The sequence below is a fragment of the Vicugna pacos genome, chromosome 5, assembly GCF_048564905.1.
Source record: "Vicugna pacos chromosome 5, VicPac4, whole genome shotgun sequence".
Taxonomy (NCBI): Eukaryota; Metazoa; Chordata; class Mammalia; order Artiodactyla; family Camelidae; genus Vicugna; species Vicugna pacos.
This window is the reverse complement of record NC_132991.1, coordinates 49,832,624-49,855,102: the sequence shown is the minus strand read 5'-3', so window position 1 is coordinate 49,855,102 and position 22,479 is coordinate 49,832,624. Positions and strand designations below refer to the sequence as shown.

Genomic DNA, 22,479 nt, shown 5'->3' with positions numbered 1-22,479 from the left:
CCACTTTTATCCAGTGAATTCATTAAACCTATTTTAATGGGTATGATAGAAGTGATAATAGCACCGTCTTAATAAATTGTCACTGAATTAAATGGTATGCTCCAACTCTTTCTTCCATTCCAGAGAGACCAAGTCCTCCTGTGAACCTAAATTCTTCAGATCAGACTCAGTCATCAGTTCAGCTCACATGGGAACCTCCTCTGAAAGATGGAGGAGGCCCAATATTGGGCTATATCATCGAACGATGTGAAGAAGGAAAAGATAATTGGATTCGTTGCAATAAGAAACTTGTCCCTGAACTGACTTACAAGGTAGAGCATGTGCATCTAAAGAAAGAGTCAGTATATAATCATGGACTTAAATGTATGTGTATTTTTACAAATATTGATTCATAATTTTAGGTTACTGGATTACAAAAAGGAAATAAATATTTGTATCGAGTATCTGCAGAAAATGAAGCTGGTGTTTCAGATCCATCTGAAATTCTTGGTCCTCTGACTGCCGATGATGCATCTGGTAAATGGATATTTTACTTTTAGATGTGGGAACAGCACATAGCTACTTTGGGGTACCAGGGACTTAAACATAAGTACTGGAAACTCATTCACTTTTCTCTTTGGTAGTTGAACCAACAATGGATTTAAGTGCATTTAAAGATGGCCTGGAAGTTATTGTCCCAAATCCTATCAAGATCCTGGTTCCAAGTACGGGCTATCCAAGGCCAACTGCTACCTGGTCTTTTGGAGATAAAGTACTAGAAGCAGGGGACCGTGTGAAAATGAAAACCCTGTCTGCCTATGCTGAACTTGTCATTTCTCCAAGTGAACGTCCAGACAAGGGCATTTATACACTGAAATTAGAAAATCCAGTGAAAGCAATTTCTGGGGAAATTGACGTCAATGTAATTGGTAAGGAACTAAACTTTTGTTATCTAATTTATCTAAGGTGACTTGACAGTATTAACAAATACTGGTTCAAGCTATTAATGATAATGACTTCTGACTGCATTTTTTTTTTTCAGCTCGCCCAAGTGCACCCAAAGAACTGAAATTTGGTGAGATAACCAAGGACTCAGTACATTTAACTTGGGAACCACCAGATGATGATGGAGGAAGTCCACTGACTGGTTATCTTATTGAAAAGCGAGAAGTCAGCCGGAAAACATGGACTAAAGTGAGTTTTGAGCAGCAATGCACCAACTGCAGAAAAGAGAGTGGGGGAAATCCCAGAATGCCGTGCAGTTTATCTGTTTTTATACATGAAACGTATTTCCTTGACCTTGCTTTAAAAGTGTTGATGCTAATGCTTCCTGAGGTAGTTCAACCAAAATTTGGTATAATTGCTTCATTTTTAGCAAGACTTACCAAATTGTCAGCTAGGTTTGTTAAAAAATAAAACTTATCTCCTCATGTGGTACCTGATTAAGTACCCAATGTACCCTTTTAATATATAAGACATTCTAAGGACACTAAGTACTTAACTCCTTGGTAATGGTCCTTCTTCTCACACCACTAGATTACCTTAGTTGGCCTATCTGCAATTTTTTTTCCTCCTCAGTTTACACCATTACTATTTTTTACCTTGATTTATCCTATTTCTAATAACCAAGGTGGTAGAAAAAAATCAACACCTTATTTGCCACCTTTTGAATGTGTACAAACTATGAAACAGTTATCCCTTATATTAAGGGTCAGATGTTACTATGTGCCGTACTTTACAATTTTTCTCTAATATGAAATTCATGTAAGAATAATCTTTAGCATTCAAAACAACTTCTATTTGTAACCTTGCTCATGGTAAAAACCTTTTGACTTGGGCAAAGAGTTTTTGGAAAACAGCTTATTAACTGTATTGCTTTGTCCTAGGTTATGGACTTTGTGACTGAACTAGAATTCACAGTTCCTGATCTTGTTCAAGGAAAAGAGTATTTATTTAAAGTCTGTGCTCGTAACAAGTGTGGCCCTGGAGAACCCGCATATGTTGACGAACCTGTAAATATGTCAGCTCCTGCAAGTGAGTACATTCTGGATGATTTCTTACCTAACCTCTTGTTACCTGTTTTTGCTTTTACAACTGGAGTTGAAGTTATGGGGGAAAGACACAGGCTGGCAATACGGAGATTTCATAGATAGCTTATCTAAGACTAATTCATTCTTTAAACTGTTATAGCGGTTCCAGATCCACCGGAGAATGTTAAGTGGAGAGATCGAACAGCCAACAGCATCTTCCTAACATGGGATCCACCTAAATATGACGGTGGGTCACGCATCAAAGGATATTTAGTTGAAAAATGTCCACGTGGTTCTGATCGATGGGTCGCCTGTGGAGAACCAGTTGCAGAAACAAAGTAAGTTATAGTTATTTGGCACAAGAGTAAATGTTTACTCTTACTCACTAAAATGGGCTTTCTTTTGGAAAATCAATGTGTTAGGTTTAGAATTTACCTGGTGTGCCCATCTGATTTTTTAAACTTCTGCTGATTTACCCTTTAATCGAGGTTTTCATTAGTTAAAATATTGAAGCAATTAATTTAAAGGATAGTATTATACCAGTGGTATAAATTTTGAAAATATGAATATTGCACAATGGAATAGATTAGATGCATTAACGTAAAATCTTATTTTGTTTTCTGACAGAATGGAGGTGACAGGTCTTGAAGAAGGCAAGTGGTATGCCTACCGCGTGAAGGCCTTGAACAGGCTGGGTGCTAGCAAACCAAGCAAACCCACAGATGAAATCCAGGCTGTGGACACCCAGGGTACTTATTTTTGGTTTTTGTTTACTAGCCAGACCTGTGACTTTAATTCTGCATAAACCTACTAACATCATAAATAATCTTTTCCAATTCAGAGGCTCCAGAAATTTTCCTCGATGTGAAGCTGCTTGCGGGTCTCACTGTAAAAGCAGGAACTAAGATTGAACTTCCTGCCACTGTAACTGGCAAGCCTGAACCTAAAGTAACTTGGACGAAGGCAGATATGCTTCTGAAGCAGGACAAGAGAATCACCATTGAAAACATTCCTAAAAAATCCACAGTGACAATTGTCGATAGTAAGAGAAGTGACACTGGCACGTACATCATCGAGGCCGTGAACGTCTGTGGTCGGGCAACCGCTGTGGTAGAAGTGAATGTCTTAGGTAAGGGAGGCTCTCATTTTAAAAATGGGCAAACTCATTCGAGCTACTTTTAAAAATAAAACACGATTTAAAAAGTGGGTTTTTTTCTGAGTGTATAATGTCATCCACAGACAAACCCGGACCCCCAGCTGCTTTTGACATCACGGAAGTCACCAACGAGTCATGTCTTCTAACATGGAACCCACCACGTGATGATGGTGGATCTAAAGTCACAAATTATATCGTGGAGAGAAGAGCGACTGACAGTGAAGTGTGGCACAAGCTCTCGTCAACTGTCAAGGATACAAAGTTCAAGGCAACCAAGTTAACACCCAATAAAGAATATATCTTCAGAGTTGCTGCAGAAAACATGTATGGTGTTGGTGAGCCAGTTCAGGCCACTCCAATAACAGCCAAATTTCAGTTTGGTAAGTCGCCCATTAATCAGTAGGCTTTAAAAAAAAAAAAAAGGATGCTTGTGTCAAACTTGGATTTAGGTGTCATATTTATATACAGGACATATAACATGTTACTATCCTGTCTACAGATCCACCTGGACCTCCAACTCGCCTGGAACCTTCTGATATCACTAAAGATGCAGTGACTCTCACTTGGTGTGAGCCAGACGATGACGGTGGCAGCCCAATCACGGGATACTGGGTTGAAAGATTAGATCCTGATACTGATAAATGGGTTAGATGCAATAAGATGCCAATAAAGGACACAACATTCAGGTATGCCCAAGTTTTCATCAAGATGTTAAAATAGCAGTGTAGACAATTTTTTATTCTTTAGCTTTCTTTCCTTTTGATTAAATATGATTATATATTATTATACAGTTTTTTATTTACTTATCTTTTCTATTACCACATAATTTCAAAAATGATATAAATTCTATTGAAGGACACATTTCTTAATTTCTTACTGTAAAATATCAAACTTTCTGGAAGTTTCAAAGGGTTTGGTCCCCCAGCATATTATGACAATGATTATTTTTAGAGGTTCTATAATTAGGTAGATACATTTGACCAAATCGAAAGTGTATGATAATTAAAAGGCAATTTTTACCTTATATTGAAATATTTTCAGTTAAATTTCCAAATTACAATTGAAATAAATTAGCTTCTTCTATGTAAAACAAACAGAAGTTTCTGCTGCTTATCATGGTATTCAACTCACACTTTGTTCCTAATTCAGAGTGAAAGGCCTCACCAATAAGAAAAAATACAGATTCCGCGTGTTGGCCGAAAATCTTGCGGGACCTGGAAAACCAAGCAGATCAACTGAGCCAGTCTTAATAAAGGATCCCATAGGTATTTATATACGTCTGTGATTTTGAAACTTATATTAATTCCTTTTGACAAGTCTAAATAATGATTTCATTTCGTTGGCTTGCAGATCCTCCATGGCCCCCTGGAAAACCAACCGTGAAAGATATAGGCAGAACATCATTAATGTTGAACTGGACAAAGCCAGAACACGATGGAGGGGCAAAGATCGAGTCTTACATCATTGAAATGCTAAAGACGGGAACGGAGGACTGGGTCCGAGTGGCCGAAGGGGTTCCCACCACTCAGCATTTGCTCCCAGGGCTCATGGAAGGGCAGGAGTACTCATTCCGAGTTAGAGCTGTGAACAAGGCCGGGGAGAGTGAACCCAGTGAACCCAGTGACCCTGTGCTTTGCCGGGAGAAGCTCTGTAAGTCACTATTGGTTATTGCATCCTTGCTGTATGATCTCCTGGCGATCACTAGAGAATTTAGTGAAGACTGAATATTAGACAATAAAAAATTGTATTTTCTTTCTTCAGATCCCCCATCACCACCTCGCTGGCTTGAAGTTATTAACATTACCAAAAATACAGCAGACCTGAAGTGGACAGTTCCTGAGAAAGATGGAGGGTCCCCTATCACCAACTACATTGTGGAAAAGAGAGATGTGAGACGAAAAGGCTGGCAAACAGTGGACACAACTGTCAAGGACACCAAGTGCACAGTGACCCCATTGACAGAGGGTTCTTTATATGTGTTCCGAGTTGCTGCAGAAAACGCCATAGGACAAAGTGACTATTGTGAAGTCGAGGACTCTGTCCTGGCCAAAGACACCTTTAGTATGCTCTCTAACTTTGTCTTTGTGACACCATTTGTAAAGGATTATCACTTTTCCCTCTCATTTTTCTAACCACTGAATATTTTGCTTTCAGCCACCCCGGGACCACCCTATGCTCTGGCAGTGGTTGATGTCACAAAACGACATGTTGACCTGAAGTGGGAACCACCTAAAAATGATGGTGGAAAACCAATACAGAGGTAGAATTTTAATTAATTCATAAAGAAAAATTTGCATTTGGCTGAAAATTCTTAACTGTATTAATGCTAATGAAATGCTTTGCTATTTCAATAGATACGTCATTGAAAAGAAAGAAAAGTTAGGTACCCGTTGGGTGAAAGCTGGAAAGACTGCAGGACCCGACTGTAACTTCAGAGTAACTGATGTTATTGAAGGAACAGAGGTCCAGTTTCAGGTTCGGGCAGAGAATGAAGCTGGAGTTGGTCACCCAAGTGAACCCACGGAAATCCTGACCATTGAAGATCCAACAAGTAAGTAGTGCTGATTAGACAAAGGATATTTGTATAGAGCTTGAGGATGAGATTGTGGATGTGAATGTTTCATTCTTTTTTCAGGTCCTCCTTCACCTCCCCTTGACCTACACGTGACTGATGCTGGGAGAAAGCACATTGCCATTGCTTGGAAACCTCCAGAGAAAAATGGTGGAAGTCCTATTATAGGTTACCATGTTGAAATGTGTCCAGTAGGCACTGAGAAATGGATGCGAGTTAATTCTCGCCCAATAAAAGATTTGAAATACAAGGTTGAAGAAGGTGTTGTTCCTGACAAGGAGTACGTTCTGAGAGTGAGAGCCGTCAATGCTGTTGGTGTCAGTGAGCCATCTGAAATCTCTGAAAACGTGGTTGCCAAAGACCCAGACTGTAAGGACACAGTTTCTTTTATAATTTAAAAAATGGGCTTTACTCGTGCATTGCATTTTTGACATTTTTTTAACCTCTTTTGGATTCTGTCTCACAGGCAAGCCAACAATTGATCTGGAGACTCATGACATTGTTGTCATTGAAGGTGAAAAGCTAAGCATTCCTGTTCCCTTCAGAGCTGTCCCAGTTCCAACCGTTAGTTGGCATAAAGATGGCAAAGATGTTAAAGCAAGTGATAGATTAACAATGAAGAATGATCACATCTCTGCACACCTTGAAGTTCCCAAGAGTGTCCGTGCAGATGCTGGAGTCTACACCATTACCCTGGAGAATAAGCTTGGCTCAGCAACTGCCTCAATCAACGTCAAAGTCATAGGTAATCATTCTTTGATGATACACTAGACATTCTTCACATGTTGGGAAAATTAGTTAACTCTGCAGTGTTAGGATAAATGGCTTCATGAGTTGACTGTAAACTGAATGTCCTTTCAGATTATTTCTTCCCATATGAGAAGCAAAGCAATTCTAAAGCTAGTTAAAAGTTAAACTCTGATTACACCAACTTACTTCTGTTGTAATTATTTCCATGTGAAGTACTAGTTTAAATAAAAGATACAGCATACCCAAAAAACATTTAAAGAACCAGTATTCATTATTCATTGTATTTGCATTTTTTCATAGTGTTCTCAACGAGGGGTAGTAACATTTTCTGCCCTCTTCCTCCCCACACATGGATGGTATTTGGGGGTCCATTTTTGCTTGGAACAAAGGGGAGCTACTGACATTTAGTAGTTGGGAGCCAAAGATGCTACATGGTCTGCAATGTAAGGGACACTCAGCACATCAAAGATTATTCTACCAAGATGTGAATAGTCCTACTTAGAGAAAGAGTGTGCTATTAATATGCTGACTTTTCAGATTACAGTAATAATTATCAATTTGATTTCTAACAGGCCTACCTGGACCATGCAAAGATATTAAAGCAAGTGACATCACCAAGAGTTCTTGTAAATTAACCTGGGAACCTCCAGAATATGATGGTGGAAGCCCAATTCTTCATTATGTCCTGGAACGCAGAGAAGCCGGGAGAAGGACATATATACCAGTCATGTCTGGTGAGAACAAATTATCTTGGACTGTAAAAGATCTCATACCAAATGGTGAATACTTCTTCCGTGTCAAAGCTGTCAACAAGATTGGTGGAGGCGAATATATTGAACTGAAAAATCCAGTTATTGCTCAAGATCCAAAGCGTAAGTCTGGGCATGAATGTAATGTAGCTAGTAGTGAACATGCAATTTTTATTTTAAGAAGATGGGTTTCCCATTTTAACAGTTATTTCTTGTCTTCAGAGCCCCCTGACCCACCTGTAGATGTTGAGGTTCATAATCCTACAGCTGAGGCAATGACTATTACATGGAAGCCACCTTTGTACGATGGAGGGAGCAAGATCATGGGTTACATCATAGAGAAGATTGCTAAGGGTGAAGAGAGATGGAAGAGGTGCAATGAACACCTGGTACCAGTCCTGACCTATACAGCAAAGGGACTTGAAGAAGGAAAGGAATACCAATTCCGTGTGCGAGCAGAAAATGCTGCTGGTATTGGCGAACCTTCTAGGGCCACTCCTCCAACCAAAGCTGTAGATCCTATTGGTACGTTTTGTTTAATGGGGTTGCCATTTCCCCTTGTAAAACAAATGAGAATAATGTTTTGCCAGATATTTTAATCAGAATTGAAACAAGTATTGTTTTTAATCATTACAGATGCCCCGAAAGTCATTATGAGAACAAGCCTAGAAGTGAGGCGAGGTGATGAAATAGCGCTTGATGCAACTATTTCTGGGTCACCTTACCCAACTATTACATGGCTAAAGGATGAAAAAGTCATCATACCAGAGGAAATTAAGAAGCGAGCAGCACCCCTAGTTAGGAGGAAGAGGGGTGAAGTTCAAGAAGAAGAGCCATTTTTCCTGCCTCTGACAGAACGTTTGAGTATTGACAATAGTAAAAAAGGAGAATCTCAGCTACGTGTCCGAGATTCTCTCCGACCTGACCACGGGCTGTTTATGATCAAAGTTGAAAATGACCATGGTATTGCAAAAGCTCCCTGTACTGTCAGTGTGCTAGGTAAGTAGGTAAAACTATACTTCCCGATAGAAGAAAGTTAATATCAGAGTTTTAGTAACACACAAAAATAAGGAGTTTGGGGCAGGGTGGGGGAGTTAAAAGAAATGGGAAACAGCTTCAGCAAGGTATTCTCAGTCCCATTTTCTTCTCCTGGCTATGTAAAAGAAGCCAACTGCCTTTGTTATTCATCAGCTAATGTGATACAAAGATAGACAGACGTAGGAAAAACAGAAGCTGATGTCAGAGAAGCACACTAAACATTTACATTTTCCGTTGCAACCATTTCTACACAAATTTTTAATAATTTCTTTCTTTCAAAATATCAGATATACCAGGACCACCAATCAACTTCATATTCGAAGAAGTTAGAAAGAACTCAGTCGTCTGTAAATGGGAACCACCCCTAGATGATGGTGGCAGTGAAATTATAAACTACACTTTGGAAAAGAAAGACAAGACAAAACCTGACTCAGAATGGATTATTGTCACTGCTACCCTTAGACATTGCAAATACCCAGTGACGAAGTTGATTGAAGGAAAGGAGTACCTCTTCCGTGTAAGAGCTGAAAATAGGTTTGGGCCTGGACCACCATGTGTTTCAAAGCCACTTACAGCTAAAGATCCATTTGGTAAGGCTCTTTAGCATCTAAACTTTGCCTTTTTATCATATGTTGGTATCTACATTATCACAGCTTGTAAACTTGAATTCTTATCTCATACTAGGGAATTAATTTAAGTATGCCCCCCCTTTTTTTTAATCAGAACCTCCTGACGCACCTGATAAGCCCATTGTGGAAGATGTTACCAGCAACAGTATGCTAGTGACATGGAATGAACCAAAAGATAATGGAAGCCCCATCCTGGGTTACTGGCTGGAAAAACGTGAGGTTAACAGTACACACTGGTCTCGTGTCAACAGAAACCTTCTGAATGCTTTGAAGACCAAAGTAGACGGCCTATTAGAAGGTCTCACCTATGTCTTCAGAGTATGTGCCGAAAATGCAGCTGGACCTGGAAAGTTCAGTCCCCCTTCAGATCCCAAAACAGCACATGATCCAATCTGTAAGTAATCCCTTAAGAAGAAAGTAGGGTACAGCATGGTCACTATAATTATCAGTACTATATTATATGCTTGAAAATTGTCAAGAGAGTAGATCTTAAGCGGTATCAAAAAATGGTAATTATGTGAGGGGCTAGGGGTATTATTATGTGGTACAACATTATCGTGGTAATTATTCTGCAATATATGCATGTATCAAATCATCATATTGTACACCTTAAACTTACATGTGGTATATGACAATAGGATCTATTAAATAAAGCTGGAAAAAAATCAAACTAAATACTAGCAATAGTAGACGTGACTACAGACATGTCTCTTGAGGTTGCAATGTAAAATTTCAAACATCTGTATAGATAACTTGAAAGTTTCACAAAACAGTATTTACCCATATACCTGCAACACAAAAAGAAAGTGGGATAGCGTAAGCTACTGTACATTTTAAAACCATCAGTGAGTTCTGATTTGTGTGTCTGCATTCATTCTAGCTCCACCTGGGCCACCTATCCCGAGAGTCACTGACACAAGTTCTACAGCTATTGAACTAGCATGGGAACCCCCAGCTTTCAATGGTGGTGGGGAAATCATTGGCTACTTTGTCGATAAGCAGCTGGTTGGCACAAATGAATGGTCACGCTGCACAGAGAAGATGATCAAGGCCCGTGAGTACACTGTCAAAGAAGTCCGAGAGGGTGCCGATTATAAACTTCGAGTGAGTGCTGTCAACGCTGCAGGTGAAGGACCGCCTGGAGAAACAGAACCTGTGACTGTGGCTGAACCACAAGGTACTTAAAAGTTACATGAATAAGATTATGGCTGTTTTCCCAGTATGGGATTTTTTTTAACTTTTTTTTAAATTGAAGTATAGTCAGTTTACAATGTTGTATCAATTTCTGGTGTTTAGCACAATGCTTCAGTCATACATGAATATACATATATTTGTTTTCATATTCTTTTTCACCAAGATATCAAATATAGTTCCCTGTGCTATACAGTATAAACCTGTTAATCTATTTTATAGGATTTTCTTTTTTATCTTTCTTTCATGATTGTTCTCTTTCAACAGAGCCTCCAACTGTGGAACTAGATGTTTCTGTCAAGGCTGGAATACAGATAATGGCTGGGAAAACTCTTAGAATTCCAGCTGTGGTAACTGGTCGTCCTGTGCCAACAAGAGTGTGGACCAAAGAAGAAGGAGACCTGGATAAAGACCGTGTTGTAATAGAGAACGTTGGAACCAAATCTGAACTAATTATCAAGGATGCATTGAGAAAAGATCATGGCAGATATGTGATTACAGCTACCAACAGCTGTGGTTCCAAATTTGCAGCAGCCAGGGTAGAAGTTTTTGGTAAGGAATATTACATGGATTTCCATAGGATTTTTCCCAAGTGATACTGTCTTACTGCATTGATTTTTTTGTTGTTGCTGTTTTATTTTTCAGATGTCCCTGGTCCAGTTCTTGACTTAAAACCTGTTGTAACAAACAGAAAGATGTGTCTGCTTAACTGGTCTGATCCAGAAGATGATGGAGGAAGTGACATCACAGGCTTTATTATTGAAAGAAAAGATGCTAAGATGCATACCTGGAGACAGCCAATAGAGACGGAAAGATCCAAATGTGATATCACGGGTCTCCTTGAGGGACAAGAATATATGTTCCGTGTGATTGCCAAGAACAAGTTTGGCTGTGGCCCTCCTGTTGAAATAGGACCAATTCTTGCAGTTGATCCACTAGGTAAGAGAGAAAGTCTTCATTGTGTTTTCAAAGTAAAATACTGACTCCTTCTAGTTATGTCATTTATGTATTGAGATTTATGGCTTCAAATTTCCAATAGTCTCAAGACCTATGGCTGGAGAGAAATAAGAAAGGTAAACCAAATAACTACCAGCAACTTTAAGAAAACCATAATTGCTGTATTTTCAACATAATTTTTGCACAAAACAACATAGTTTTGTGTACTGAAAAACCTGAATCACTGGAGCTTAACAATAACCTAAAAATAGTTGAAATATTACATCTTAGTAATAAAATATACTGGAGAAATTTAATAGTCTACTACTTAAAGAGAGTTCATTGTTTCTAAAAGACTACAGGACAGGTAACTGCCTTAGCATAAATGCTTCGGCCTCCTTTAAGCCCTCAAGTAGTCCCTACACTGGAAGGATATGGAAGCCCCCAAACCAGAAAGAGCCACCAAAGAATAGAAGACCAACCAAAGGAAATCTCCTTCACCAGTATGAACAAATATAAGGCCCTAAAATTGCACACACTTGGTAATACACACTGACATCCATCCAAGAAAGCAAAGTCTCTGCGGATGACCCATTCCCAAGAGACAGAGGAATTATTCCTCCACCACCACTCCCTCCCCCTAGAAACAAGATTCCATTCTCACTGTAACAGCTCATCTCAGAATGTCTATTACCGCTTAAGTTGTGCCAGAAAGAACAGAACAGAGTTGGGTTGCAGTAACAGTCAAGAATGGATTGGGTCAACCTTTACCATTCAAAGCTTGTTCTGTTTTGTTTGTCGAGACACAAAACTGCAGCAGCATTACAAACATTCTCTTTCCACTCCATTTTAAACCCGCCCTTGAGAGAGCATGGTTCAAAGTGTGTTCAGTAGACATATCCATTGTCTGTTAATAAGCGAGGAATGCTTTGCCCTCAGCTGGTCACTCAAAGCAAAACTTCAGAGACAGCCCTCCTCGTTCCTTAAAATTAGAAGTTTCCCCAGTGACAGAGGTAAAATATCTAAAATGCTAAATGTAAAAAAGCATATGTGTACCTCGGTTTATTTTTAATCAATAATCTTGACTATCGAGTTTACTAAGAAAAATTCTGCCTATATGAATGCCTGTAATTCTGGTAGCGGAGACATTTTTAGTATTTTAAAGACAGATGTAACATTATAACAAACAGAAACCTGGTTTTCACATAATTAATTTAAGTGAAATGTTATTTTTTAACATGAATGTTTATTTCATTCTTGTCATTTCAACTTGCTTCTGGTTAAAGGCCCTCCAACGTCTCCCGAGAGGCTCACATACACGGAAAGGACCAAGTCCACTATCACCCTTGACTGGAAAGAGCCCCGCAGTAATGGTGGCAGCCCCATCCAAGGCTATATCATTGAAAAACGGCGTCACGACAAACCTGACTTTGAAAGAGTTAACAAGCGACTCTGCCCAACCACGTCTTTTCTGGTTGAAGATCTCGATGAACACCAAATGTATGAGTTCCGTGTCAAGGCTGTCAACGAAATTGGTGAAAGTGAACCGTCCCTGCCTCTTAATGTGGTCATACAAGATGATGAAGGTGTGTAATCTGAACATAATAATGACTTTAATGTACTTTTAGTCACAGGTAGAGCAAACAGCCTTATGACTTTGCTATTTTTTTCTTTCCCTTTTCTTCACAGTGCCTCCAACTATTAAGTTGCGCCTGTCTGTTCGAGGAGACACTATCAAAGTTAAGGCAGGAGAGCCTGTTAACATCCCTGCAGATGTGACAGGCCTTCCAATGCCTAAGATTGAGTGGTCCAAGAATGAGAAAGTGATTGAAAAACCCACTGATGCACTTAAGATAACCAAGGAAGAAGTATCCCGAAGTGAGGCAAAGACTGAGCTTAGCATTCCCAAAGCAGTCCGGGAGGACAAAGGCACTTACACAGTCACTGCTTCTAACCGCCTTGGCTCAGTGTTCCGAAATGTTCATGTTGAAGTATACGGTAAGTGACGTGCCTTCTTATAAAAATACAGAATCTGGTGTCTGTTCAAGAATTTCCTTCTCAATCTCCTCTGTTGGTTCCTTTTCAGACCGTCCATCCCCACCAAGAAATCTTGCTGTTACTGACATTAAAGCTGAATCTTGCTACTTAACATGGGATGCCCCTCTAGACAATGGTGGCAGTGAAATCACCCATTATGTCATTGACAAACGCGATGCAAGTAGGAAGAAAGCTGAATGGGAAGAAGTCACCAACACTGCTGTAGAGAGAAGATATGGGGTAAACTCTCCTAAGTATTTTCGTATGCACATTAAAAGGACATGACTCTGAATTAACACCATTCTAGCATAACCTTGGAATTTAAAGATTAAATTCAAAACCACACACAAAAACCTTTAGTATAGTTTTCAGCACCATGCACTTGAGGCTACTTAGTAAATACTATCTGATACACAGATTGTCTTTTACTTGAGAGATCCACAATTAGGTACAATAAATTTACACATTCTCATTTTAAAAGACTTTCTCCATGTTTGAGTATGTATATTTATTTGAGTTTACAGATGTACTTCTTTTTAGAGTCTTCTCTACCAAAATAGTCTGAATTTTAAAACAAGTGAAAATCAATGTAAGAATATTATTTTTAAGAAATTATTATTCGTCTGATTTCTAGATCTGGAAACTTATCCCTAATGGTCAGTATGAGTTCCGAGTTAGAGCAGTGAATAAATATGGAACCAGTGATGAATGCAAGTCAGATAAAGTGGTCATTCAAGATCCTTATCGTCCACCTGGACCTCCGGGAAAACCAAAAGTTTTGGAGCGCACCAAAGGGTCAATGCTAGTGAGCTGGACTCCCCCTTTGGACAATGGCGGCTCTCCAATTACTGGCTACTGGCTGGAGAAGAGAGAAGAGGGAGGTGCCTACTGGTCACGTGTGAGCCGAGCACCAATAACCAAAATGGGATTGAAAGGCGTGGAATTTAACGTTCCCCGTTTGATTGAAGGTGTGAAATACCAGTTCAGAGCAATGGCAATCAACGCTGCGGGAGTTGGCCCTCCCAGTGAACCATCAGATCCAGCTGTTGCAGGAGATCCCATATGTAAGTATGCTTCCACTTCTGAAATTTGGAAAGGGCAGAGCCAGTAAATGCTCTTAAATTTCTTGTATTTTTCTATGCTAAGTTATTTTATTAAAATAAAAACTTTCATCCTTAAGACTATTAGAAGTATGTTTGTGTGTATACACATATACACAAATTATTCATACATATCTAATGTATCTGCACACATATGTATACATACAAAAAGTCATATAGTTTTTACTCTTAGATTAAACCTAAGATTATATGAGGAATCACAATAATAAAGACCCTAGACTATGAACTCCTCTCTGCTCCCATACCTTACATAAACCTCTGTCTCATTAATTTGATACTGTGGAAATTCTCTCTCTCACTAAACAGTCAGACCATCCAGTGTGAGTTCAACAAAAAGCAAAATGTTGTTAAATTTTCAATAATACTTATTGCACAAAGATGTAAGATTTTCAAGCACAGTCTGTGAGGTCAAATAAAAAACTCTGAAAGATCTATGAGCAGATCAGTTCAAAAATCAGAGTCTCTGTGGGGGAAAAAAATCAACTCTTTATTAAAAAGACAAGATAACCTAAGTTCTATATGGAACACATCTATAAAATGAATTATTCATTCGTTCTGCAAGCTAGTATTAAACATATGCTGTGTACAAGGCACTGTCAGAAATGTAATGGATTGTCATGTGATTGGGGCAGGGTCAACGTCTACAATAAAGGGCATTAAGATTAGCTTGTGTTCAAAGGTTTACCAGCGAAAGATGAAATCATTTTTTAACTTTAATTTTATGGTAAATTAAAATAAGTTTTTAGTAGAAAAATATTGCAGAATCTCTTCAAAGGAATCTCAAAAGTAAGAGCTGTTCACCAATTGTATATAAATAGTCTTTCCAATCCCAGTCGGTTGTTTGCTTTCTTTGTTTTAGCATTAATGCTAAATGGAAATAGACTGTCTTAGACTTCTCTAGAAAGTAATTTATTCTTTTGGCATTCCTATTTTAATAGATTAATAAAGTATGATCATGTATAATGTAACATTCTTATGGTGTATAGATCTAGCATCCAGCTTTAAAACTTGATGTTGTTTTTTTTCCTCTTATTAGATCCACCTGGGCCACCTTCTCGTCCAGAGGTCAAAGATAAAACAAAGTCAAGCATCTCACTAGCATGGAAACCTCCAGCCAAAGATGGTGGCAGCCCAATCAAAGGATACATTGTAGAAATGCAGGAAGAAGGTAGTACTGACTGGAAGAGCGTAAATGAACCAGACAAACTCTTAACTACCTGTGAATGTGTGGTGCCAAATTTGAAAGAGCTCAGAAAGTACAGATTCAGAGTAAAAGCTGTCAACGAAGCTGGTGAATCTGAACCAAGTGACACAACTGGAGAGATCCCTGCCACTGATATTCAGGGTACTAGTCCTTAATCCATTTATATATTCATCTTTTGATCTTATTATGAAATTGATTAATTTACTGAAGATATGTCAATTACTTTTTGGAAAAGTTCAGCTAAATCCTGTTATATTATCCATGGTATTACAGAGGTACCAGAAGTTTTCATTGACATTGGAGCACAAGACTGTCTAATTTGTCAAGCTGGCACACAGATTAGGATTCCTGCTGTCATCAAGGGACGCCCAACACCAAAATCCTCTTGGGAATTTGATGGAAAGGCAAAGAAGGCAGTGAAGGTAAGAATTTATAATTCTCTGTATCTCCCATTGAATCACTCTAACGAATAGTTACACTATAACTAACTGACTGTCTTTTCTAATAGGATGGGGTTCATGATATCCCTGAAGATGCACAGGTAAAAAAAAAATATATATATATTATATATATAGAAATGATTCAGAATCTGATTGACTTCAGTACTGCTTTCAATTCATTCAACATATGACTAATATTTTTTTCTTTGTACAGCTGGAGACTGCTGAAAATTCATCAGTAATTATTATTCCAGAGTGTAAGCGATCTCATTCAGGCAAATACAGCATCACAGCCAAGAATAAAGCAGGACAAAAGACTGCAAATTGCAGAGTTAAAGTCATGGGTAAGGAAGACTTCAAAAGTTACTATGGAATAAGAACAAATTATTTTAAACAAAGAACCACTGTTTACATTGTGATTTGCATCCAACAGATGTACCAGGGCCACCCAAAGATCTGAAAGTCAGTGACATCACAAGGGGTAGTTGCAAACTTACATGGAAGATGCCAGATGACGATGGAGGAGACAGGATCAAAGGCTATGTTATCGAGAAGAGGACTATTGATGGAAAAGCCTGGACTAAAGTCAACCCAAGCTGTGGAAGCACCTCATTTGTAGTTCCTGACCTCATCTCTGGACAGGAATATTTCTTCCGTGTACGGGCAGAAAATCGTTTTGGTATTGGTCCACCTGTGGAAACCATTCAGAGGACCACTGCCAGAGACCCAATATGTAAGTTTTTAAAGCTAAGATTAAAGTAGTTTCCCAAATTTGAAATATATTATTATAAACAATGCCTAATACTTCTTTTAACTATTTTTAAAGATCCTCCTGATCCTCCTATTAAACTCAAGATTGGCCTCATAACAAAGAACACAGTACACCTGTCATGGAAACCCCCAAAGAATGATGGGGGCTCCCCTGTCACCCACTATATTGTTGAGTGCCTTGCGTGGGATCCTACTGGGACAAAGAAAGAAGCATGGAAACAGTGCAACAAACGTGACGTGGAGGAACTGGAGTTTACCGCCGAAGACCTCATAGAGGGTGGGGAATACGAATTCAGGGTCAAAGCCGTCAATGCTGCAGGAGTCAGCAAACCTTCAGACACTGTTGGCCCTGTGATTGTCAAAGACCAGACATGTAAGTACCAACATATTAACAGAGAATGTCCTCTTTATGATGCCTTCCTGGATATTTAAGAAAAGTCCAAAACAAAAAGAGATGTCTGTACATGGGGAAGCTACCAGGGGTTGAGTCTGGACAAAGGCACGTGACCTAATTGCTCATGCCCTCAGCCTCCACAGAATTCTCATCTTTCCTTACATACGACCTTTCCCTTATTGAAAGGAGATGACGTTTGGCATTTCCTTCCTCTCATTTTCTCCATGGCAGGCTATTTTACACACCAGAAGTTAAAGCAGTTCCTCTGCAAGCTCCTCAAAAGGGGCAGAAAGTAACCAGTCGTTTGCTCAGCAACTGCTAAGACCCATTTATCTTCACAATCAAGCTGCTTTTTCTCCATTTGATGAAAAGATATATCCATTTTAAGAGATAAGACATACACACAAATATAGTAATAATTCTTCCTCTAATCACTGCTACTACCATCACTACTGCTGTGTCGTTGTTAGTTCCTTCTAAATTTAGGAGAGCTGTAGTCACAACCCCCTTTGCATATTCGTGTACTAAATTCATGAAAATGGAAAACTGCTTTGCCTCCATTAGCAGTTATATTTCTTAAAAGGGAGTTCATCTCAGAATGAACATATAGTAGGCCCCTCATAACACTGCGTACATGTTAAAGGGAATATCATGAAAGAACACTCAAGCCTAAGCGACTGTAAATTTCACCTTTCTCTACCCTTTTTCAATATCTACAATCATGAGGATGCCACGTGGGAGAGAGGCAACTGCTGATACACAGCCACTTGTAGATCAGTAAAGGATGATGACCACATGCATCTGCTCCCCAAACTGGTATAAACTAGATGCAGACAGATCTGTTCTTTATATCAAGCAGGCTATAAAGCCTGCCTATAGTAGATCCAGATAACTTTCTAGTTACTGTGAATTCTACTTTCCATCCTTTAGTGCTCTATGTTCCTAATGACGACAGCTTCTTTTTTTTTTTTCCTTTAATAATCTAGGCCCACCTTCAATTGAGCTAAAAGAATTCATGGAGGTTGAAGAAGGAACTGATGTTAGCATTGTGGCCAAAATTAAAGGTGTGCCATTCCCGACACTAACCTGGTTTAAAGCTCCTCCGATGAAGCCTGATAAGAAAGAACCTGTTGTCTATGACACCCATGTCAACAAACTGGTGGTGGATGATACTTGCACCTTAGTTATTCCACAGTCTCGCAGGAGTGACACTGGCCTATATACCATCACAGCCGTGAATAATCTGGGAACAGCATCAAAGGAAATGAGACTGAATGTCCTTGGTAAAGATTTCATGGTTTTATTAAAACCATGTGATTTTCTGTTCATAAACGTAGTATTTGGCTTTAAGATCATTCTCCTAATAAAATTTTCTCTTAAACCATTTTAGGTCGCCCTGGCCCTCCCGTAGGACCGATAAAGTTTGAATCTGTTTCAGCAGATCAAATGACATTATCTTGGCTTCCACCTAAAGATGACGGTGGGTCTAAGATTACCAACTATGTAATTGAGAAAAGAGAAGCTAACAGGAAGACATGGGTGCGTGTCTCCAGTGAACCGAAAGAGTGCATGTACACAATTCCCAAACTGCTGGAAGGCCATGAGTATGTATTCCGAATCATGGCCCAGAATAAATATGGCATTGGGGAGCCTCTTGACAGTGAACCTGAAACAGCAAGAAACCTCTTCTGTAAGTAGGACATGCTTCACATACAAAGTCATTCTTATTTGTGTTTTTCATAATTTCTCATACATCAATGTGATTTTTGTCACAGCTGTCCCTGGAGCACCAGATAAACCAACAGTTAGCAGTGTGACTCGTAATTCCATGACTGTCAACTGGGAAGAGCCAGAATATGATGGAGGCTCTCCTGTGACAGGATACTGGCTAGAAATGAAAGATACCACTTCGAAGAGATGGAAGAGAGTTAACCGAGATCCTATCAAAGCCATGACTTTGGGTGTTTCTTATAAAGTGACTGGTCTCATTGAAGGTTCTGATTATCAGTTCCGGGTGTACGCCATCAATGCTGCTGGTGTGGGTCCAGCAAGTCTGCCCTCAGACCCAGCGACTGCTAGAGATCCGATTGGTGAGACTTGAAACCATTCTTTGCCCCCATCCCACCAAAAGTGCCATGGAAAAGTCAAGAATACTAACATATGCTGCTTCTTTCCAGCCCCTCCTGGCCCACCATTTCCCAAAGTCACAGACTGGACCAAATCATCTGCGGATCTGGAGTGGTCTCCCCCACTAAAAGATGGTGGATCCAAAGTAACCGGATACATCGTTGAATATAAAGAAGAAGGCAAAGAAGAGTGGGAAAAGGTAGCTAACACTTGGCGTTATGGAAATGGACTATGAATAAACTAAAAATGTAGTTATTCTCAATCCCGTTAACTCGTATCTGTACTTTCTGGACTAAGAAATAAAAGAAAGCCATTTAACTTAACAGATAATCCAAACATCTGTTATGTCAAAAATCTAATCAAAAGTTAAGTCATGCTATTTTGTATTATCTTCTAGCTATAAAGCCTGAAAAGATGGATGAAGTGAACAATACAGTTTTTTTTTTCCTAATCAGTTGACAATATTATAAAACATAATTTCTGGCATTCAGTATTTACCTGTAATATCTGATCCCTAAAACCTAAATTGACAACAGTTCTCCCAGAACAAGTAAATATGCCATTGGTTATGCTTTGGAAAGCTATTAAACAAGAAACTACAAAGAACTACAGTAGTTTCTCCCCCCTTATCCAAAGGGATACATTCTAAGACCCCCAGTGGATGCCTGAAACCACAGATAGTATAGGAAAAAACATGAGAGTTCATTACTAATGGGCAGGTAGCATATACAGTGTGAATATACTGGACAAAGGGATGGTTCACATCCCGGATAGGGATGGAGCAGGATGACACAAGATTTCATCACACTGCTCAGAATGGCATGCAATTTAAAACTTATGAATTGTTTATTTGTGGAATTTTTTTCCATTTAGTATTTTCAGATCTCGGTTGACTTCGGGTAAATGAAACACAGAATGCAAAACCACAGATAAGGAAGGACTACTGAATTCTACTTATAAATGCTTGTGATTTCTCCCTAGGCTAAAGATAAAGAAGTGAGAGGAACAAAACTTGTCGTGACAGGATTAAAAGAAGGAGCATTCTACAAATTTAGAGTTAGAGCAGTCAACATTGCTGGCATTGGAGAACCTGGAGAAGTCACAGATGCCATTGAAATGAAGGACAGAACTGGTAATTATTAATATTTCTATTATTTTACCGAGAGTTAGTTTTAGATTGGAAATGAAAAGCACATTTGTTATTTTCAATTGTTTTCCAGTATTACCTGACATTCAGCTGGATGCCAGCGTCAGAGACAGAATTGTGGTCCATGCTGGAGGGGTGATTCGGATCATTGCCTATGTGTCTGGAAAGCCTCCTCCAACCATTACCTGGAACATGAATGAAAGAGCATTACCTCAAGAAGCCACCATTGAGTCCACAGCCATTAGCTCATCCATGGTCATCAAGAATTGCCAGAGGAGCCACCAAGGCGTCTATTCTCTTCTTGCCAAAAATGCAGCCGGGGAAAGAAAGAAGACAATTATCGTTGATGTATTAGGTAAAAACTTTCAATTTGTCCAAGCAACTTTAAAAAATAACATTTTATTTCATCTACAACAAAGCTCTATTATTTAAAAAAAAAGCTATGTTACAAATATTTTGGAAAATAAGAAAAATCACCCACAATCCCATTGACCACTATTAGCATTAAAAAAAAACTTCCTCGTTGCTTTTTTATCCTATACATATTTTATATGCTTGTACTCCTACGATAAATTCTTGTGAGTTGCCTTTTTATATAACACACCACCATAAACATTTACTATGTTGTTATATAGTTTTCACAAAAGCAGTGTTCCTGCAGATGTACATGAATGTTTAACAATTTGCTATGGTTGACCATTTTCACATCATAGGACCTGCTGGTTATCATCATAATGCAAAAATCCCTTTGAAGTTTTCGGTATTCTAATTGAAGAGAAGCATCATATTTGGTTATCAATATTGCATTTTTAGTCACTGAATATCGAGTCGAATGCTACAAGTCTTGTTCATGCCTCTCGCTGGCTTTATTCCAGTGATTTGCTCAAAAAGTGAAGCCCTCCCACCCAGATCTCTCTCTCAGCCTATCTCTAGGCACAACTAAACTCCAAACACCCAGTTTTTATGTGAAAATAACCAGTTTTCTATTGGGCATAATTAATACTGATGAATGAAACTGGCATGAGGAAAAAGATTTCATTGAGCAACAGTCTTTCAAGCTTCTAGGTTGTTTCAAACTCCTAAACAGTCTTTTGTCCAATGGTTATTACTTTAAGAACTAGTGCCCTTCCAGGTTGAATTCCAACCCTCTCAAAGGTCATTCTGAAATCTGGGGTCTCCTGTGCTACTCAGATTCACTGGTCGCCCAGAAAAAATTCTCTCCTCCTTTCTCCTCTGAAGAGTAAACTGGACACAAAAAGTAGCCATGCCATCCTCACCCCTCTCCTGTCTCAGTGTGTTTGTCTCCAAACATCTCCCTCTTATCTAACTCATAAATTACTGGGGGGAAATATATATATATATATATATATTCATTGAATATATATATATATATTCATTCTACTAAAGCAAGGGCAACCAGTAACTATTGCAAACCTATTTCATTTTAAAATATGGTTGAATATAGGTACCAAGGAAGGAAAAAAACAACTCAATAAATACAAAATCTTACTCTAACTCTTTTCATAACAACATTTTTGTCTCCCTTTTAAAAACGGAGGGTAACAAATATTGAGCCCTGTAGTTCATGGAGGTTCAACAACTAGAAACCTTTTCCTCTTATTTCCAGATGTGCCAGGCCCTGTTGGAATACCATTCCTGCCTCACAACCTAACCAATGACTCCTGCAAATTGACATGGTTCTCTCCAGAAGATGATGGAGGCTCTCCAATCACCAATTATGTAATTGAAAAGAGGGAATCTGACCGCAGAGCATGGACCCCAGTGACATGCACAGTCACCCGACAAAATGCTACTGTCCAAGGTCTCATTCAAGGAAAAGCCTACTTTTTCCGAATTGCAGCTGAAAATAGTATTGGCATGGGCCCGTTTGTTGAGACAACAGATGCACTTGTCATAAGAGATCCAATAAGTAAGTACAATTTAAAACAATTTCATCCTTAGTCATTTCTTCATTTATTTAATAAAAGACTATAGTGACAAAATTGGTGTATAAATGCCAGTTTCGTTCAATTTGTCAAGAATTCCTCAGGTAAATACCCAGTATCTGATGTTGGTAGTATTGGAATGTGATCATGAAAGAGATTAAGGGAATATATACGATTCTTCAAATCCTTTCATGTAATACTATGCTGATTTTTTTTAATTTTCAACTTAATGGCATAAATATGAAGTATTTCCCTAACTCTA

At 38.8% G+C, this 22,479-nt stretch overlaps 1 protein-coding gene and 1 long non-coding RNA gene across 5 annotated transcripts in view; one reads left to right on the top strand and one right to left on the bottom strand.

The window, feature by feature from the left end:
* The window catches only part of TTN (titin), a 264,646-nt gene that overhangs the window by 175,027 nt on the left and 67,140 nt on the right, over window positions 1-22,479 (top strand). For all 4 annotated transcript variants that reach the window (XM_072961229.1, XM_072961228.1, XM_072961227.1 and 1 more), the window contains 42 exons: window positions 124-311; window positions 402-516; window positions 624-908; window positions 1,022-1,173; window positions 1,866-2,013; window positions 2,170-2,347; window positions 2,637-2,758; window positions 2,851-3,138; window positions 3,249-3,545; window positions 3,665-3,851; window positions 4,315-4,430; window positions 4,516-4,815; window positions 4,927-5,226; window positions 5,320-5,425; window positions 5,520-5,716; window positions 5,801-6,106; window positions 6,204-6,482; window positions 7,060-7,359; window positions 7,459-7,761; window positions 7,873-8,235; window positions 8,562-8,864; window positions 8,998-9,297; window positions 9,784-10,080; window positions 10,362-10,646; window positions 10,740-11,033; window positions 12,317-12,616; window positions 12,720-13,028; window positions 13,117-13,307; window positions 13,702-14,131; window positions 15,225-15,533; window positions 15,666-15,814; window positions 15,901-15,933; window positions 16,047-16,176; window positions 16,266-16,565; window positions 16,659-16,976; window positions 17,984-18,280; window positions 18,388-18,687; window positions 18,773-19,087; window positions 19,175-19,323; window positions 20,106-20,256; window positions 20,345-20,626; window positions 21,899-22,201. In XM_072961229.1, coding sequence (XP_072817330.1) covers window positions 124-311; window positions 402-516; window positions 624-908; window positions 1,022-1,173; window positions 1,866-2,013; window positions 2,170-2,347; window positions 2,637-2,758; window positions 2,851-3,138; window positions 3,249-3,545; window positions 3,665-3,851; window positions 4,315-4,430; window positions 4,516-4,815; window positions 4,927-5,226; window positions 5,320-5,425; window positions 5,520-5,716; window positions 5,801-6,106; window positions 6,204-6,482; window positions 7,060-7,359; window positions 7,459-7,761; window positions 7,873-8,235; window positions 8,562-8,864; window positions 8,998-9,297; window positions 9,784-10,080; window positions 10,362-10,646; window positions 10,740-11,033; window positions 12,317-12,616; window positions 12,720-13,028; window positions 13,117-13,307; window positions 13,702-14,131; window positions 15,225-15,533; window positions 15,666-15,814; window positions 15,901-15,933; window positions 16,047-16,176; window positions 16,266-16,565; window positions 16,659-16,976; window positions 17,984-18,280; window positions 18,388-18,687; window positions 18,773-19,087; window positions 19,175-19,323; window positions 20,106-20,256; window positions 20,345-20,626; window positions 21,899-22,201 — 10,275 coding nt within the window. The remainder of the gene's footprint in view (window positions 1-123; window positions 312-401; window positions 517-623; window positions 909-1,021; window positions 1,174-1,865; window positions 2,014-2,169; window positions 2,348-2,636; window positions 2,759-2,850; window positions 3,139-3,248; window positions 3,546-3,664; window positions 3,852-4,314; window positions 4,431-4,515; window positions 4,816-4,926; window positions 5,227-5,319; window positions 5,426-5,519; window positions 5,717-5,800; window positions 6,107-6,203; window positions 6,483-7,059; window positions 7,360-7,458; window positions 7,762-7,872; window positions 8,236-8,561; window positions 8,865-8,997; window positions 9,298-9,783; window positions 10,081-10,361; window positions 10,647-10,739; window positions 11,034-12,316; window positions 12,617-12,719; window positions 13,029-13,116; window positions 13,308-13,701; window positions 14,132-15,224; window positions 15,534-15,665; window positions 15,815-15,900; window positions 15,934-16,046; window positions 16,177-16,265; window positions 16,566-16,658; window positions 16,977-17,983; window positions 18,281-18,387; window positions 18,688-18,772; window positions 19,088-19,174; window positions 19,324-20,105; window positions 20,257-20,344; window positions 20,627-21,898; window positions 22,202-22,479) is intronic.
* Window positions 10,548-22,479, bottom strand: part of LOC140696412 (uncharacterized) — a 35,244-nt gene continuing 23,312 nt past the window's right edge. The window contains exons 2-4 of the long non-coding RNA XR_012072701.1: window positions 20,351-20,456; window positions 10,882-11,148; window positions 10,548-10,769 (exon numbers count right to left, since the gene is read on the bottom strand). This is a non-coding gene — a long non-coding RNA (uncharacterized lncRNA). The remainder of the gene's footprint in view (window positions 10,770-10,881; window positions 11,149-20,350; window positions 20,457-22,479) is intronic.